Below are 18,161 nucleotides of genomic sequence, written 5' to 3' on the forward strand. Positions count from 1 at the left end.
ATTCATGTATATGCAACATAAATAAAGCATCAGAAACCACAGATGAAACTCATTTATAGGTTTCCTAGCCTTATTTTTGTTTTGGCTAACAACTTAATGCTTAGTTTTACTATGTCCATATATACACACACACCCATTATAGCTCAAGTAGACATTTTCTTGTAGTCAAACACTTACTTGATTTTAGCAATGCAGCAAGTGTGTCTAAAGCAACCCTGTCAACATAACAAGAAAAGTCAAAACAGCAACCAACTGGTAAGCTTAATCTACAACACTGTAAAACTATACAAAATATTTACTGCTTACAGACTTTTAAAGAGTCTAACTTCATGTTTTTCTGGTTGCACCGTAACACAGACTTCACTTTTATATTACTACAAGACCACGTATTTGAAGTCCGATGACAAAACTTAAAAATATCAATGCAACATCTATACAAACTTCCAGGTTTTGCAGAAATGCTGTGACAACGTAATGTTTACGAACAAGACTCACTGGTTGTGATATTCTGAAATTCATGTCTTTGTTATCAGCAGAACAAGTACTTCCACAAAGTATTAGACATTATTTTAGAAAACTGTAGGTCAATACCAGCAGGCAGTATATGAATACACTGAGAAGCAATGCCCATCAATCTGTGCTACAACACAAGATGATCAGCATGAGATTTTTCTTCTACCCAAAGATCTTCCCTCAATTCAACTATGGAACTACAAAACATATATACTTATTTTTCACCTCTTTGTGAAGATCAAGTTGATGCATCTGATCTTATAGCATAAACAGGGATATCATGATTAGTCACATCAAAAAATATTAATTCATGTATGGAATTTTAGCTGAGTCTTAAAGGAATGGGACATGTTTTTTGAACCCTACTCCTGTGATCATAAACACCAGATTTTGATCACATAACGCTATTTCTTTTTGTAACAAAGCTAGAATATGCACAATATGAGATTAATACTTTGCTAATCACATGAAAAATATAGTTTTCCACTGGTACGTACTTCAAAAAGGTGGAGTATATAAAGAAAGGATTATCTTCAGCTACATCCACTTGGCTATTTTTTAACCCTACATTCACCCAAAAAACCCAATCCAAATCAAAAAAACCCAACCAAACAAAAAAGCCCAAAATCTACAACCACCACCAGAGCCACCACTTTCACCGACACAGTGAATTTTAATTTTTTAACATAATAGCCCACAAGACAGTAATTGCTGGGGCTTCCTATTCTATATTTTATGTTCTTGCCCTCTATGTCTATTTGCCTTGCAGAAAAAAAATTCTATTATCAAACAAAAGGGAGAGTATCACACTTAAAGCACAAAGCAGATGATAGAATAAGCTGAATTGGAAGAGGCACACAAGGATCATCAAGTCCAACTCCTGGCCCTGCACAGCACCACTCCCAAGAGTCACATCCTGTGCCTGAGAGCATTGTCTAAATGCTCTCGAACTTGGTCAGGCTTGCTGCTGTAGAAACAAACTACAAAATGATGGGATTGTCTTGATCTACTTGTTATGATTTGAGGTTAACCACTGCACAGTTTCCATGCAGGAATATTAGAGATAAAATATTAGAGATAATGTATATTATTTTACCAGTACTGCAACTAGACATTCAATTATTTTGTGTTACTCTACTGGGAAAAATTAAAATTTCTCATATATGTGATACTCCTTCCCATCACCCTTCACTTTAATCTTCAAATATTAATTGCATTTGATTTCTCCAACATTGTTTTTCATTTACAAGTAAGTTTTGAAAAAACATACAACGTTTTACCGTATAGTATATTAAAGAAATCTTACTTACTTCATAAGGCTAGTGTTCCTTTTACTAAAAGGGCCGATAATCTTAAACATCAGTTCTACTACTCCATTCTTTCCCAGAGATACTGCATTTACAGCTGGAAGTTAAAAGCAATTCATTTTTACATAATGTAGTAAAAGAGGCAAAAGAAAAAGATCCATATACTCAAAACTAAAATTCACACAAGTTAATTCTGAAGTACAAAAAACACTAGATATTTTAATCCTTTTAGACATACAGTGACAAGCAGACACTACTCTACACATAATTAGCATGACAACCCAATCCTGATAAAACTTGGAAAAGAAGAAAACTTAATCACTACTTTACAAATAAAACCATATACTACTTCCAATACAGGCTTCTGCTTTCTTTGTTACTGAGATACAACACAAAACCAATTTTTTTAATAGAAATTCACAGTCTACTGAAACAGCAGGTATTCTAAAATTTCAGGTTCTATGACTTGCTGTCATAGACCATGACTGTGACCCTTCAGTATTTGGACCAGTATATTCACCAGGATTTGAAATCCAAGGGTCTGCTACAAAATTTTAAAATGCCAATTGGTATAGCTTTCCTGAACTGCATGTTCTGAATACATTTTCTCAGAAAAAAATATATAAGTAATCTATTTGAACAGGAGCAAATGAAATTATGCTAAGAACTGTGTTAGAGAAATATGTGCTTAAAATATTTTTGAAGTACAACAGCCAACTGAAAATACAAACTGCTGACCCAGACACAGAAATTCCATTCCTGACTGAGTTTAGCAATATGCTCTCCCAACAAACTAGGAAGAGAGCAGCTAAGAATTTACTTCGGTAAAATAAACGCTGTTATCACTGTAGAATTTAGTAAGTGAACCTAAGCGGCAATTTCATCAATATTAGCAGCAGCAGCATACCAGCATCTAAGTCAAGTTAGGACTTACTCTGATAGTAACTGTACACAAACTTGAAGAACTACTACCCATCACTAAACTATAAACTACTACTTTTTCTTTTCATAAAGAGTGAGAAATACAGAAAAACAGAACTGATCCAAGAAGTCAAATTAGAGACTCAGTCCCATTTTCAGGATGAAGCAAGTTTTCAGATAAGCAATGTAAATATCTGTATTAGACTTATCATTTTGGAAGTGCTTCACCTCATTGTCAGACAGCTCAGCAGAAATAAAGCTTCCATGTCTTGAAAATATTAAGGCTTTATGAATTATTGCTGCTCATGTGAATGACCTGAAAACATAATCTTACAGATTATCAAATCAGTTCTCTGGGGGTGGAACATGGCCATGTTTTAAATTTCTTGCACATAAATAACAACCATTTCAAGCTCAAGTGAAAAAAATTAAGAACATCTAACTGACAGTAGAAGTACAGAAAAAACCTCACTATTTTCATCAATTTCCTACTGCCTGCCCAAAGAACTCGGCTCTTGTGGAAGAATATTAGTCCAATAGTGGAGAGTGGAGCTCTTGAACAAAAAGGAGTAAATTAAGGAAAAGTTTAAATTAAGAAATAATTAGGCTAAATTGAAATATTTCCTGTGTAAATCAAGTTTAAAATTGGTAATAAAGAAATAAATATAACATCAGAAATAAAAAACATGAGAATGAATAATAAAGAGTGCAATTATTTGTCTCTAAGTGCTTCTGCAAGCAAACTGTTAGCATTTCTGGTTTAGAGCTTTAAACATCAGCATTTATGCAAATTAGATGGCTCAAAATTCCACACACCCGATAGCACTGATCAAAAAAATATTTCTTTCTAGAATTTAAGCATTTTGAGGATATAAGGAGAAAATTCTCAGAAAAATAGTTTAAATAACAAACATTAAGCAAGCACTCAGAGTTGATATTTTTACCTTATCTAGATAAAAAGCTTTATTCACATAGGAAAGAAAATAATTTTCTGCAATACTTACAGTTGGTTGAATAAACTCTTAATACTTGAAGACATGGCAATACTAGCCTGTGGTTCTGCAAATTATGCTTCACTAAATTCAATGATATGTTTAGGACACCATTTATTCTTGCTTTCATGCCAATCTTCTTGTCTGATATCAAAGAAACACAAGACCAAACATGCTGATTTTGAAATTGTTAAAAAAAAAAGCTAAATTACTGAACTCTTTCTACCTATGCTTATCTACTCTCTTATCTACTTAACTCTGTTTATCTACTTTCCACTATTCTTTCCTCCCCTCTAATTTACTTCACTTTAATTTTTTTCTTCTCTAGTAGTTCTGGGTATGTAAATGCTTACACAATAACAGAAAAAAGTTATTAAGTTTCAATTATAAAACTCAAGTTATTAAGCCATAATATCACCTTTTGGACCAATTTTTGCAAGAAGAGTATGAAGAAGCACCATTAGGTCTTCATTTGGTGCAGACTCTTTGCTGGCAGTCAAAAGCAGCTGGAACAAGATCTGTGTCCCTCCTTTGGTGACTAAGACACTTGCTCTTCGACCACCACCTAGAAATTAAAACAACTGATACATCTAAAGCCAAAGAACAATTAAATATCTAAGCTACAGATGTAATAAGGTTAGTCTTTAGAACACCAGTATTTACTTTATATATGACTGCACTATGCAAGAACATGCTAGACTTAGAGCAACAAACTATTGTGGAGGATTATTAGAAAGGTAACTTCAGTCTTTGCATTCTCTTAATTCTGCATATGCTTCAGCAGTCAACAACAAAAAAACAAAATAATGACACTTTATGAAAAACCCAACAACAATAAAAAGCAACTAGAGAAAACAAACAAAAGATATCTGAAAGAGCAAGCATAAATATAATCATATATTACTCCTTAATGAAAACAAACAAAAGATATCTGAAAAAGTAAGCAAAAATATAATCATATATTACTCCTTAATGAAAACTTACCCACTGAGACTATCTCAATGAGAATATTCAATATATTTAGAATAGTTTGAAGATCTCTTGTATTCTGCAATAAAAAAAAGATCAGTGTTTAACATGCAGTCTAATAATGGTTTAGACACTTAAAGATAGGAGGAATTGCCACCACAAAATTAAATAGAACTTTTGATGTACCCAAGAAGCAACCATCCCACTATGCAGCCCAAATTAACCACAAAACCAATTAAAACACACTTTGTAGTATGGTACATCAATTAGAACTGATAGGTGACAAGTAATTTCTTATAATATCTAAATATAAGGGAGAGAAAGTCCCAAGTAGGTTACTTAAAGACAGTATCTATTCATAACAGACCAACACAAGTTTTGAAGACTCCATAGGATGACAACATATTTCATAATACAAATATAATAAGAAAGATATACATTCCATGATGATAAAATGCAAAACTGCTATGAATCAAATAAAATCAAACAAAAAAAAATTAAAAGACTTTACCTCTAGGGTTGACAGGATAACTTCAATTGCAGTGGAGCCCTTAGAAGTCATCTCCTTCCTGCTTTTTTCTGTCAGAGAAAAAGACCAATACTGTCTTGTAGTAAAAAAATATAAGTTACTATCTACAAATTGACAAGAAAATGTACAGTGCAAATAATAAAACTTACTGAAAATTCATATATGTGTATACTAAGAACTAGGTAAAATACTTAAAAAATTGTATAACTAATTTTTATTTTCAATTGTTCAACAATCTTGTGATGGCCCAGTAAAAAAAGTGAAGAAAAATATCAGTAAGAAAGCTGCCTTCCAGATACTTCTACTCTTTACATATACATAGCATATAGACATATATACATATGAAGCAAATTTTTACTTAAATTACAGCTATGTGACAACACAAAATGGACTCAGCACTACCAATACTATACTAGATACATGGTCTCAAACAGATGTTTTCAACAATCAGTGACAAAAACAGATGGATAATCAAGTTCACTAAATCAAACTTAATTCCAGCAAGGGAGATACAAGAAGCAAGGGTGAAAAGGGAAACTACTAAAACCACACAGCTTAGATAATTACCTTGACTCTGGACCAGATGAAGGATCTTTGAGGTAACATATCTGGCACTGTCTGATTCTCCTAACACAGAGCCCGAATTTATCTTCTCCAGCTGTGACAGCAGGGTTATAGTCCGAGAATTGGCAGAAACACTAAAAAAAAGATGTGTTTTTTCCATCTACATCAGAGAAAAAAAGCTCCTAACAACAGAAACTTGATGCTAGAGCAAAGGGTGTGGATAATTCACTTCCATATTTTATCTGGATTGGAAAACAGTCTCAATTCTCAATTTTAGCAAATTTACAGATTTTGCAAAGCCTGCACTGTAACAGACTAATTTAATTGTATGTAACAGCATCTCCAAGAGCAACTGGGAACAGGGAAATCAGTTGCAGCAAGTAAAATGTAGCTATAGGTACAAATCTTCTTCATCCATGCCATCTAGAGTAACTTATATTTAATAATTTATGTTAAGTGACAGGATACCTGATCAAACCTGCCATTCAAGAAAACACTGGCTACAAACAGACTGAAAGACAGCTTGTCTCACAGGATGGCATTTCAGAAAAGGAAGAAAATAATGTCATTCGTGAAGTGAGCAAACTAGCACACACCAGCTGAAGAAAAAAACCCACAATTTTGAAGGAAAAAACTTAGGAAGGTTTCTAAAATTATCAGCCAAGTTTGGATTCATGTTGACTACAAGGGCATTTTGGCCTGCTGCTGTGGGTTAATGCTGGCCATAGGCCAGGCACCCAGCAAAGGCACTCGCTCACTCACTCACTCCCCTCTGAAGCCAGACAGAGGAGAGAAAATTTAACGAAGATTCATGGGTTGAGATGAGGGCTGGGAGCGATCACTCACTGAATACCATCGGGGCAAAACAGGCTCAACTTAGAGATATGAAGGGAATTTATTACTGACAAAATCAGAGCAGGATAATGAGAAAGTAAAAAACTCATTAGAAACAGCTTCCTGCCACGTCTCCTTCCTTCCAGCTCTGCCTCCTACCCCAGCAGTGCAGGGAGACAGGGAATGGGGATTATGGCCAGCTCATCACCCCAGGCTTCTCCTGCTGCTCAAGGAAGGGAGGTGTTTCCCTGGGGTCCCTCCCACAGGAGACTGTTCTTCATTAACTTCTCCAGCATGGGTCCATCTCCTGAGCAGCAGCTCTCAGTGAACTGCTGCAATGTGAGTCCATCCCACAGAAAATGGCCTTCCCAAAACTGCTGCAGTGTGGGTCACTCTTTCATGGTACAAGTCCTTCAAGGACAGGCTGCTCCAGCATGGGGCCTCCCTTGGGCTCACAGACTCCGCTGAGCATCACCTGCCCCGGTCTGGGTCTCCTCCAGGGGCTGCAGGTGGATGTCTCATCCCATTGGATCTCCACGGGCTGCGGGGGCACAGCTGCCTCGGCCGTGGTTTGCACCAGGGGCTGCAGCAGAACCTCAGCTCTGGTGCCTGGAGCTGCTCCTCCTTCTCCACTGACCTAGGTGTCTGCAGAGTTGTTCCTCTCATGTGTTCTCACCCTACTCTTCTCTGGCTGCAACTACATATGTACAATATCTTTTTCTTCTTTCATCTTAAATCTGTTATCACAGCAGAGTTATCACCATTTCTGACTGGCCCAGCCTTGGCCAGTGGCACGACTGTATTGCAGCCACCAGGGATTGGCTCTGCTGGACATGGAGGAAGCTTCCAGCAGCTTCTCACAGAAACCACCCCTGCAGCCTCTGCTATCAAAACCATGCAGACCCAATAGTTCTGCCAACAAAAAATTGCCTTGAAAATGTATTTTTGTGTAAGACACCACTTCAGTCCAGGCATTTATATAGATAAACAGAAAGAAAGAATTGCTCTAAGTGTTTATTCTAGGCAGAGTCAGTAAAGAAACTGTTTTATTTGTTCTATATTTTGAGATCATAAAAATTATTCCGAATAGTTTTGAGATTCACATTCCTACATAACACAAATTTTTAAACAGGTGTTTAAGATTTTAATTGTAGTCATGCAATTAACTACAGGAAACTATGACTTCCATGCATTAACTACCTTGGCTTTTCATTCATAACATTAGAGATCTCCAATAATCAACAACAATTCATTTTACACACACATTGCTTTATCTACAATAAAATTAAAGTCTATGATACTAGCTTTATGAATAGTCAGTCAGTTTTGTTTATAACAGTGAGGAATTATTACTCCTTGATTTATACCTTACATCTGCGTAAAGGTTTCACACTTACAGCTAACTCTTCTAAAATGTTAAAATTATGGGAAAAAGTTAGTTGAGGGCAAAAGTTATACTGCCATGAAGGCAAATTGATGCGAGAGCTGCACAGGAAACGCTTCCTCCACTCTCACTTTTCCACACAGACATCTAAATGAGAAGCATAGCCAAAAATCAATTTCAGATTACAGATGATACTTACAAGCTGGTAAGAACAAGAATAAGAAATGGTTATATTAATTATAGGAGTAATTTTGTATTGTGAAGTAAGCCTATCACCTTCTCAGGTATTTGACAGACTTTGATTTTTTTAAATTTAATTATTAAAATTTTAATTATTAACATTTAATTGTTTTTTAATCTAAATTAAATCTGTCTTGGGTGCTGAAACATTAATTTCCTTGTGTAAGTGAAGCATAATCATGCCAATCCTTTCTCATCATCTAACACCATGCTGAATAGTATAAAGCCATTATTATTTTGCATAAGCTTTGTTTTGCTTCTCTCTGCTTCTCTGAACTTGAAATGCTCCAAAATCGACACAGATTGTAATGAAATCCACAAGCTCTGTTGATCCAATACACAAACTGACCAAATTATATAGGATGTTATCTTCACCAGCTCCACAAGCAAAAGAAGTAAGAATCCAGCCAATCCACATGCAAGCCAATGTGTAAGAGAACTGCTGCTTCAACTCGTGTGTGTGTGTGCATATCACTTCCATTGTGGTACACCATTGGTCCCACAATGAAATTAATGTAGTTTGAAAGATGAAAAAAATCCAAGAAAGCAAAGCTGATTCTCAGGAATAATAAGTAATAGTAATAATAACAACAACAATTTAAAAAAAAAAAGTTTTTGCAAAGATAGAATTCACTTATAGGCATTAAAATGTCAGAGCAAACCTGATTTTTGACTGCTGCAGCCTGGAAAACTCAAGCAACACGGACACATGGAAGCAATTTACCATGTACAAGAAACTGGCATCTAACACAATTCCTCCATAGTTAATATATATAAAAGCTTTAAAAGGTTTAGGTAGGGTAAATAATTCTCAGTACTGGGCAATATAACAACCTAAGTTCTAAGATTAAGAGTTATAATCTCCAGGGGACAGAGTTTCTACCAACAGCAATAACAGCTTATTACAGCAGAGATATCTTTAAAATGGCTTTAGGCTATTCATCTTGTATAAAGCCTTCCAACATAAATACATCTATCTGCCTTTCATGTCTTCAGCATACACAATAAAGCATCCCTAAAATTTAACACCAGCCAACACTGAAATGCAAATAAAGTCTTGATTTCCTCTTAGTTATGGCTGAGTTTTCTTCTTAAAACAAGAATTATACTCTTATTTACCAATATTCTACGCTAATCTACATAGTGGTTATAAAACTATTTGACAGATTTCAATGCCTGCACAGTACATCGAAAAGACCACAGGACAGGAATTACAGCAGCCAGACAGACAGTAACATTGCTGCGACCACCCACTTGACCTCAGAACAGAATGAAAGCACAGGTTGTAACGAGACTCTCTCCTATTGGTAATGTAAACCCGTATGTTTTGACCAATGAGCCCTTCAGCATCCAAATCTAGGAGATAGTTCTCCAAAATGGTGAGGCACCATGGAATTCAGTATTTTCAATCCCACAACCAGAAACAGTCAGAATGAACTCTGTCCTGTCCGAGGTATGCTTCCTCTCAAGCTATCAACATTGCAGAACCTCAAATGAATACCCTGAAGACTGTGGCCAGACTTTTGTGGTGACCAGAGAGAGACACAGCAGGACCCAAAGACTCAGGGGGAAGAGCTGAGACTTTCCTGTTCTTGGACTGTGAAGGCATAAAAGCCCAGGGGTTCCTTTGTTGGTGGCCGCTCCTAGGAGGCACCAGTTACATTACGGCACCATGAGTAAATTGGTTTGTAGAATGAGACATTGGAGACTTTGCTAAGGGAAACCTGGGGTCAAACTGGTACAAATGCAATGCAGACCAGTCTCAAGAATTCTGACTGGAGTATCCAACATGAATTTGAATCATCACCCATCAAACTAGAAGAAGACTAACTATGGTTTCTACTCGGTCAAAAGACATTGTCAGAAAGAATGGGATGACTCAGACTGACCTGACACACCAACATGCAACTCTCCAGAGCTCAGTACCTGAGCTTGTCACTGATGCTGGAGGGGCACAGGAACAATATGCGACCGGTTTTCCCACAAGGTGAAGAATCCTTCTTGTTATTAGGAGTGACATTTTTCACCCCATCCATTCTAAAGCCTTCTCCTAAGAGCACTCTGTCACTGAGGGTTACACAAAGTCTCTATTATCCTAAATGCCTAAAAAAACCATGACTAAAGAGCACCAGAAGAAACCTCATAGCACCATAAAAACTATTCTGTTCAGATCTGGATAAACAGCAGAGCTGCTCTTCATGGTACATATATGCCAAACCAGTCCCTGATGACCTGCAAAAAGGATTCAATAACCAAAGGCAATCTCATCCTTTGTATCCCTTCATTTGAAAGGCTTTCTCCCTGAAGTTTAATATTGTCATTTCAGGCACTTCTTACTATAAATGCAACTGTCCTTTATCTGTTTCAGTAACATACCTCTCTAAGCACAGTATCTTGCACATATTCCCATTTCCAAACATTCTTAACGATTTTCTGCATTCTACAAGAGTATTTTGAAATAAGTTGGTCCTCCAGTAGTTTTGCAGATTTTTCGAGCTTCAAGTTGTCAATAATTTCAACAATTTCTCTCTCTTACAGATCATTAGTAAAAAACCAGAATATTTGCCACCATTAGCTGTAACCAGAGAGAGCACATCTAGAAGTAAATTGTGCACCATTTCCTTCCAACAGTCATCAGCTACCACTGATCTTGTATCCAGTCAGTGCTCTACTCTGTCCAAAGACAACCAATAATTATTATTCTCTGACAGATTTACACTTTCTTTAAGCATCTTGAGGTGAAGTTTACTAGGTTTAGTTGATCTGGTACAGCTCATGTCTCCACAGACAGGAAACTCTTTCTTCATCCCACATTCAAATGCTACAGTTAAAAACGGCCCTCACACCACCACTTTTCCTGGACAAAGGAAGAACCCCTGTCCTTATGTCAACTGTTACCAAAACTTAGAACGTGACTCTAGCTTTGTGGATTTCCTCTTTCTCTGGTCAGGAAAGCCACAAGTAGATTATAAGGAAGCAGACCCAGAAAGTGAAGAACCGAGGACTTCAGGGCTTCACGCTTGAAAGAGAACTACCTCTACAAGGGGTTCACATTTGAAAGAGAACTTCCTCAACAAGGAAACATCTTCTCAAAGAGAGATTCCTCATTACAGGGACACTTCTTTCACTCCCAAAAGATTTAAGCGTTTGAACTCTGATAACAAAGTGATAGATTCACAATCCTCCATTAGTCACTGTATGCCACTTTCACTATGCAAATGCTAAAACACATCATTGTAGCTTTCTACATGTCTACCCACAATGAGAAAGATAACTCTAAGCCACAGCTGCTCCTAAAAATTCCATTATCTTAGAATGGTTTTTAGCTATTGACTTTGCAAGCAGCCTTACAAAATATAATAGTCAAATGAGGGATGTCATAGGTTTCTCAATTATACCTACTTCCCCTGAAACTGCTGTTTGCAGTCAGCCAGCACACAGATATAGAAGGGAGTTCCTTCTTCCCCCACAGTAAACAGATCTGCATTCTGGCACATTACCATGAGCCTTTTAAACAGGCAGGCTTCTCATGAGTTGTTTAGATTTTATTTCAATGCAAATAATTTCAAACTATGGTTTTGGTTTTTATCCTCAACCACTTCCACAGTTATCAAGTAATGGTTAGAGACCTGATTATTATACTTCTGATTATTCATAGCTATGTCTGTACACAGAGTCACCATAACTTATTCACAACTTAGGGAACAACTGTTTTGAATTGCAGGGATGGAAACTTTCATTTTGTCTCTAAGTAAAGAAGAATAAATGGCACTTAAGTAGCAACTCTGCAAACCTCTAATATTCTTTGTGATAGTGTATTTTAGGCATTATAATTTTCAAGAATACTGATTGCTGACAGAGAGCTTGTGTTGCTTATCATAATGCCTAAGGGGCTAGTCTACCACAAGAACAAAACAGAAGAGTTTTTTTACCATTTCTTCTGATCTACTCCTCACAAAACCAGGAAAAACCAGCCTGATATAAACCCTAACCCTGTTTCATCCAAAGTCAGCAAAAGTAAGGATGATTTTACATACAAAAATTTGAAATCAAATTATAAATAGATCCCAGCATACAAACATAACTCACAGTAGAGCATGTTCTTCATGAAAATTCACCTCCTCACAGAGAAAATAACTAGCACTTCAGAAAACTAAGACTGAAGCCAGAATTTCCAATTTTGCTGACTTTTTTTTAATCTGATTAGATGGTTTGATTTAACAATGTGGTTTAATCTGTGCTACCTTAAGAAAAAAGTAAGATTGAAAGCCTTTAAATAGTTTCCTGATGCTTAACAGCCTTCCAGAGAATCTCACACATTTCTCAATTGCTAGCTAAGACAAGTTCACATGAAAATAACAAACACAGCTTTTCAACCTGGCATCTTCTGCATCCCACTTTGGTTTGTCCTAGCTATGTGTTGGATTGCAAGATTGTTGCAGGATGACATACACCTTATAACAAATTCATAAACAGTATGAATTTGTCACAGGCTTCTTATACAGTATTATAAACTTCTTTAATTCCTTCAGCAGAAAAAACTTTTTGTCTTACCAATATGTGCATAAAATAATTAAATTAATTAGATTTAAAATTAAATTTAGTACATATTATACATTTGAACATGCCTAACATTAAAATTTAGATTTAAAAAGTTATTTATTAAATGTGAAGATACTTTGTGTCAATCAGTATTGATTACCTCAGAGTTTCAGGACACCAACTTGCACATCCCAACTAGAGACCCACAATGTGTATTTTATTTATCTTCTTACTAAGAAGACAAAGATATTCTTACTAAGATAAAGATTGTTTTTTCACAAATCTCAAATAGCTTGATGTTAAGAGGTGACTGTAGTCTTAAATTTACCTTTTTTCAGATGATGCTTTTGCTTTGTTCATATCGGAAGAATGATTCTTCAAATCACCATCTCTGACAACCTGTAGGATAGTAAAAAACTACATATTATTCACATCTTTTGCTCTTTAGAGAAGAAATGCTGACACCATACTGAATATCCCTTCACTACAAATGCTAAATTAATTCACAGCGATAGCATTTCTCCACACAGTCACAAGCTCTTCTCTCTTCACACTATTTGATCCAGCTTTTAAAATAAACTATTGCTTTTTAAGTATGGAGTACGATTCTGCATTATAATTCAGGCCTACCAAGGTTCAGAACGTCTGATTACAATAACACAGAGACTTTTCAGTATCAGTCATTTACTAGACATTATTTTCATGCCAATGGCAGAATTTTATCAAGTAAAGTTTTTGTTGAAGCCAGTAAATACATTTCTTAAACTTACTTGACAATATTATGAGATGCCACAACAAACCGATTTCTGACTCTGATTTTATGTATCTATAGAATAACTAAGGCTAGAGGCACAGTAAGAAACATGGAGTATTTGGTGTTCTTATTTAAGCAAGACCTCGATACATTCCTTGGACAGAAACCATATCGTGCCAAGGACTCAATTTTCCTATCCATCTAAGGACATAGTGTCCTCAGGGCACACCACTTCCTCAAATGGTGCCTCCAAGCAATTAAGGTTCAGCCTACAGGACCATTAACTGAGCACCAGTACTTCCATCTGAGATGTACTATGAATGACAGACAAATACTTCCACCGTGAAAAAAGAGCTCCAAGAGCTCAGTGGTTAATTTAAAGGTAGAAGAGAGAAAAGGGGGATGGTCAAAGATATAGGTCCTGTGAATGAGTAAGATAAAGCACTCTTTTTTGGGAAATGCAGGCAAGAAATTCAGCCAACTACACAAATACAGCTGCCCACCACTCCCTCCTCCTCCCCCTGCCCCCCCATCCCCTTCTCCCCAAAGAAATTTGTAAAACTTCTCAAAAATCCTAGTTGCTCAGCACATAAAAATAATCAGGTTTTTATCACTGGTAAATTCCACTCCACTGCTAAAAGCCTACAACAGATGAAGTATGAAACAGATTTATTTCCAGACTTACTGAAAGCAGAATCTTTTCCCAGCAGCCAGGAAGAAAATGCTTAACTTTTCACAAGAATTCCAGCTTAAATCAAGTTAACAGGTGTCTTAGCTTTGTCCAAGCAGCCTTCAGGTGTACACTATCTTGAAATCCTTTAAACAAAATAAGAAGTTACAAGAGAACAGCTGTGTCCATCCTGTTACTGACAATTTCATGAATTACAAAGTCTGGATTATTCCAACCAGGTTGCAGGTCTCACTGGGTGGAAATCAGACCCTTGGAAATCAGAGCTGTTTTGCTTCCAGCAAAAGCAGGACCCGCTGTCGTGCAGATGATGAACAGTCTGCCAGTGCCAATAGTGTCTATATATTATAGTGTGCTGAACTGCTGTACAAGTGGAGCCAGCTACTGAGCTGAACCATCTTGAACTGCAAGGTCTTAGTTTGTCTAAATTCACCACAAAGTATGCCAGTAAGCATTAAAGTGCTTCCTGATGCTCCAGGTCAGGAGGAGAAGTCAAGTAAAAAAGAAGAAGCACAAAAACAAACAACAACAACAACAAAAAAGCCAACAAAAAAAAAAAAAAAACAAACCAACAAAACTAACAACAGCTGAGAAAAAGCAAGGAAAAAATGAAGAAAGAAATCCACATAGCAGCAGTCCAGACAGATGTGGTGGGACATCTATGCATACTAAAGAAAAAAATCATTCTTTTTAACATTTGATTAGGTAATGAAAAAAACCTTCCAAATGAATTAAAAACTTTTAATATTATCCTTATTTTAAATAAAGACTTAATAGAAAGCTAAAGGCAGAAGGTGAATGAATTTGCACATATCTTAAACAACACCACTTGCCTTTCAGTGGTAGCAGAGCAGATAAAAAATTAGCATTAGTTCTGCTTGCAAAGGACCAACAACAACTGAATGAAAGCACTTCAGTTTGGAGGGAGGCAAAGGAGAGCAAGAAATGATGACTGCGTAGAACTCCAACCTGACAAATGCTGGACTCTCTGCAATCTCCCTTGGCATTTCCACCTTGCCTGCGAAATGTTATCTCATTCATCCTCCTATCTAGACAGGGGAAACAGGTAGTCTTCACAAGATCAGAAAGTTGCACTGTAATAATTGCTTTAATAATGCTATCAACAGTACAATAAATTAAATGGTCTGCATGAAGTTACATGCAATTTTCACATTTTCCTTTCTCCTCAGAAAAGCACATATTTGCCTCACTCCTAGGTGAATTCTTTGTCACTGAGTCACCTTCTCTGCTGATCCAGATTTCCAATACCCTGAAAATTTGACACTCACTGACAAAGTTCATGCAAAAGCAAAGAGGACACCACTTCCAGTATTTACCTTTCATATGAAAATCTGGCATTTGCCAAAACCTAAATTTAAGAATAACATGGCATCCATGGAATGCCTAGTTCTTGGATAAATACTCTAACCACAAAACGACCAAATGGCAAGGACCATCACAAAGCAATTTTCTTTTGCTCAAAACAATGGCTACAGAAACGAACTTGCACTGTTTCATTCAGACCTCATGCTCAGATGTGTCTTAGGCCTTACTGGGAGTGCCTACAGAGCACTTGTGCAAACTCCATCCTCCTGAATACTAAGTTTATAGATATATATTTATGTGTGTGTGTGTGTGTGTGTGTACTAGAAGAACAGCAAGATGCTCAGCCACTCTAAGGCAGCAATAATTCTGGTCAGATGTCATAACAGGATTCAGAAGAGATTTTACTGACACAAGTCCTGGGGATCCCAATGTAGCAAAAGGATGTGAACTTGCTGAAGCAAGTCCAGAAGTGGGCAATAAAAATGACTGGAGTGATGGAACAATGCTCCTATACAAAGAAAGGCTGCAAGAGCTGGGACTCTTCACCCTGGAGATGAGAAGGCTCTGGGGATACCTTAGAGCAGCCTTCCAGCACTGAGAGAGAGCCTACCAGGAAGGGAATAGGGACTTTTTTCAAGGGCATGCAGTGATATGTCAAGAGGCAATACAATGGCTTTAAACTGAAAGGAGGAAGGTTTAGGTTAGACACTAGGAAGAAAAAACACATAGCCACCATTACAACAGTTTAGAGCTGAGCATTTCTGTTGTCATTTTAATAACATCATATTTGAAAGAAATTGTCATAAATTAAACACACAATAATATCACATCTGAGGCTTAAAATTTTTATTTTAACCAATAGCATCTCTACTTTCATGTTAGGTTTTTCTTTCTCATTGAAACTGGCAGAAATACTACCTCTCAAAACCACAGAGAGTTTTCATGCTAAAATTCTGCTATTAAAACTATCTCTCTGATGCTGAAGCTGAAGGACATTCTCAGTTTAAATAAACAGAATTTACATATTCAATTGACCGAAATACTTTAACGCATAACATGCCTTCCCTGGAATAGTAAATGTGATTTTAATAAAATTTAAAGAACTTTTGCATTTTATTTACTTAAAAACTTCTCACCCCTCAAGAAACCAGCAAGGTCAAACTACCACACTCAAGAAAACCACCCAAATAATTAAAAAAAAAACCAAAAACAAAACACAAAATCCCAACAACAACAATAAAAACCCCACAACCAGAAAATAGACTACTTCAAAGAGCCAGAGATGTCTGAAATGTCCCATGGCTAATACTAGGCTCTTCCTGCAAAGTACTTCATAATTACATTCCAAAAAACACAGTTCTCTCCAAGGGAAACCCGAAAAACCAACACCAAGTATGGATATACACAGTTTATCAATGCAATTGAATCTGTTCTACTTGCACTATATTCTATTAAGTTTTTATTTTTCAAAACCATCTTTTCTTAATAAATATTATACAGAAGCCTATATTTTTTGAGTCTGTTAAGCTTATATTAAAACATGTTATTATTACAAACCCAGGAGTTGCTAAAACCATGTATCAAATTGTACTTTTCAAGAGAAAAACCAAAATTTAAGTTTTTATGTCTGTCTATCACAATAGCTCTCCAAGACCTGTAAGACTGTTCATCTATACATATATATATTTCCATGCTTTTCTTTGTATCCAAAGCTTGGTGCAACCCAAAATATTTTCAAAGCCAAAGTTCAGACTTCACTTTTGATTATCACAGAGCTATTGATTTGAAAGGTGAAAAAGAGTAACAAGTCTGCAGCAGCTAAGTCATTACTTTGATGCCTACTTACTTATCAGATAGTGCAAGTAAGTAGCTCAACAACACCTTTGGTAAATGCTACAGTACCAAAAACACCTCAAACTAGTACACAAAAAAAAAGGAAGGAGTACCAAATCCCAGGTGACAGAATAGTGTCAAAACGCAACACATTAAAAATTAAAAACTATAGGTATGAACTGAGAAAACACATAATTATTTAAAAGGTCACAAATGCTAGGCAGCACAGAACCTATATTGAAACCCTGAAGCTGGTTATATTCTGGGCTTCCAAAACCACTTCTGCCTCTCACAGAAGTACATATGAGGTCCCCCAGTTTGGTGCAGATTAAATCACAAGCAAATGCACTTTTCATATTATCTTATTTCATGTATCCCAAAGTCTCAGAAGCTGCTTATGGGTCAAAATATTCTTTTTCAAAGTACTTATTAGTCTGTTTAAACAGAACCATATAAAAAGACTTCTGCATTCTTTGTGCTCTAGGCAATCTTAATTCCAAAATACCACTTGTGGTTTACATTTTTAAACATTGAAGTAAATTGTTTGCAAGAAGAGACTATTTACCTAAGTGAATTCACTTGTAGGAATATACTCTGTTAAAAATTTAGGATAACCAGCAACACATGGCAGCAAGAGTCATGGTCTCTGTAGGAACAGCAACCTACCCAAAAAGCTTGTAGAGAGCAGGTAAACACCATGATAACCAGCATTCTAAATATGGCAAAACTACACAAATAACACACCATACAGAAATGAGCAGTATG

General features: G+C 36.3%; 1 protein-coding gene across 8 annotated transcripts in view; it reads right to left on the reverse strand.

Annotated features, from left to right (window-relative positions):
- Positions 1–18,161, reverse strand: part of AGTPBP1 (ATP/GTP binding carboxypeptidase 1) — a 65,696-nt gene that overhangs the window by 42,473 nt on the left and 5,062 nt on the right. For 7 of the 8 annotated variants that reach the window (XM_084224891.1, XM_084224890.1, XM_084224895.1 and 4 more), the window contains exons 2-10: positions 14,235–14,365; positions 13,124–13,194; positions 5,799–5,929; positions 5,214–5,281; positions 4,718–4,781; positions 4,152–4,298; positions 3,746–3,877; positions 1,824–1,917; positions 178–215 (exon numbers count right to left, since the gene is read on the reverse strand). In XM_084224891.1, the coding sequence (XP_084081017.1) occupies positions 178–215; positions 1,824–1,917; positions 3,746–3,877; positions 4,152–4,298; positions 4,718–4,781; positions 5,214–5,281; positions 5,799–5,929; positions 13,124–13,155 (706 nt within the window). In that variant the 5' untranslated portion in view covers positions 13,156–13,194; positions 14,235–14,365. Of the gene's footprint in view, positions 1–177; positions 216–1,823; positions 1,918–3,745; positions 3,878–4,151; positions 4,299–4,717; positions 4,782–5,213; positions 5,282–5,798; positions 5,930–13,123; positions 13,213–14,234; positions 14,366–18,161 lie in introns of all 8 variants that reach the window. The other variant, XM_084224892.1, reaches the window with a different exon arrangement.

Source organism: Fringilla coelebs, assembly GCF_963513975.1.
Source record: "Fringilla coelebs genome assembly, chromosome: Z".
Lineage (NCBI taxonomy): Eukaryota > Metazoa > Chordata > Aves > Passeriformes > Fringillidae > Fringilla > Fringilla coelebs.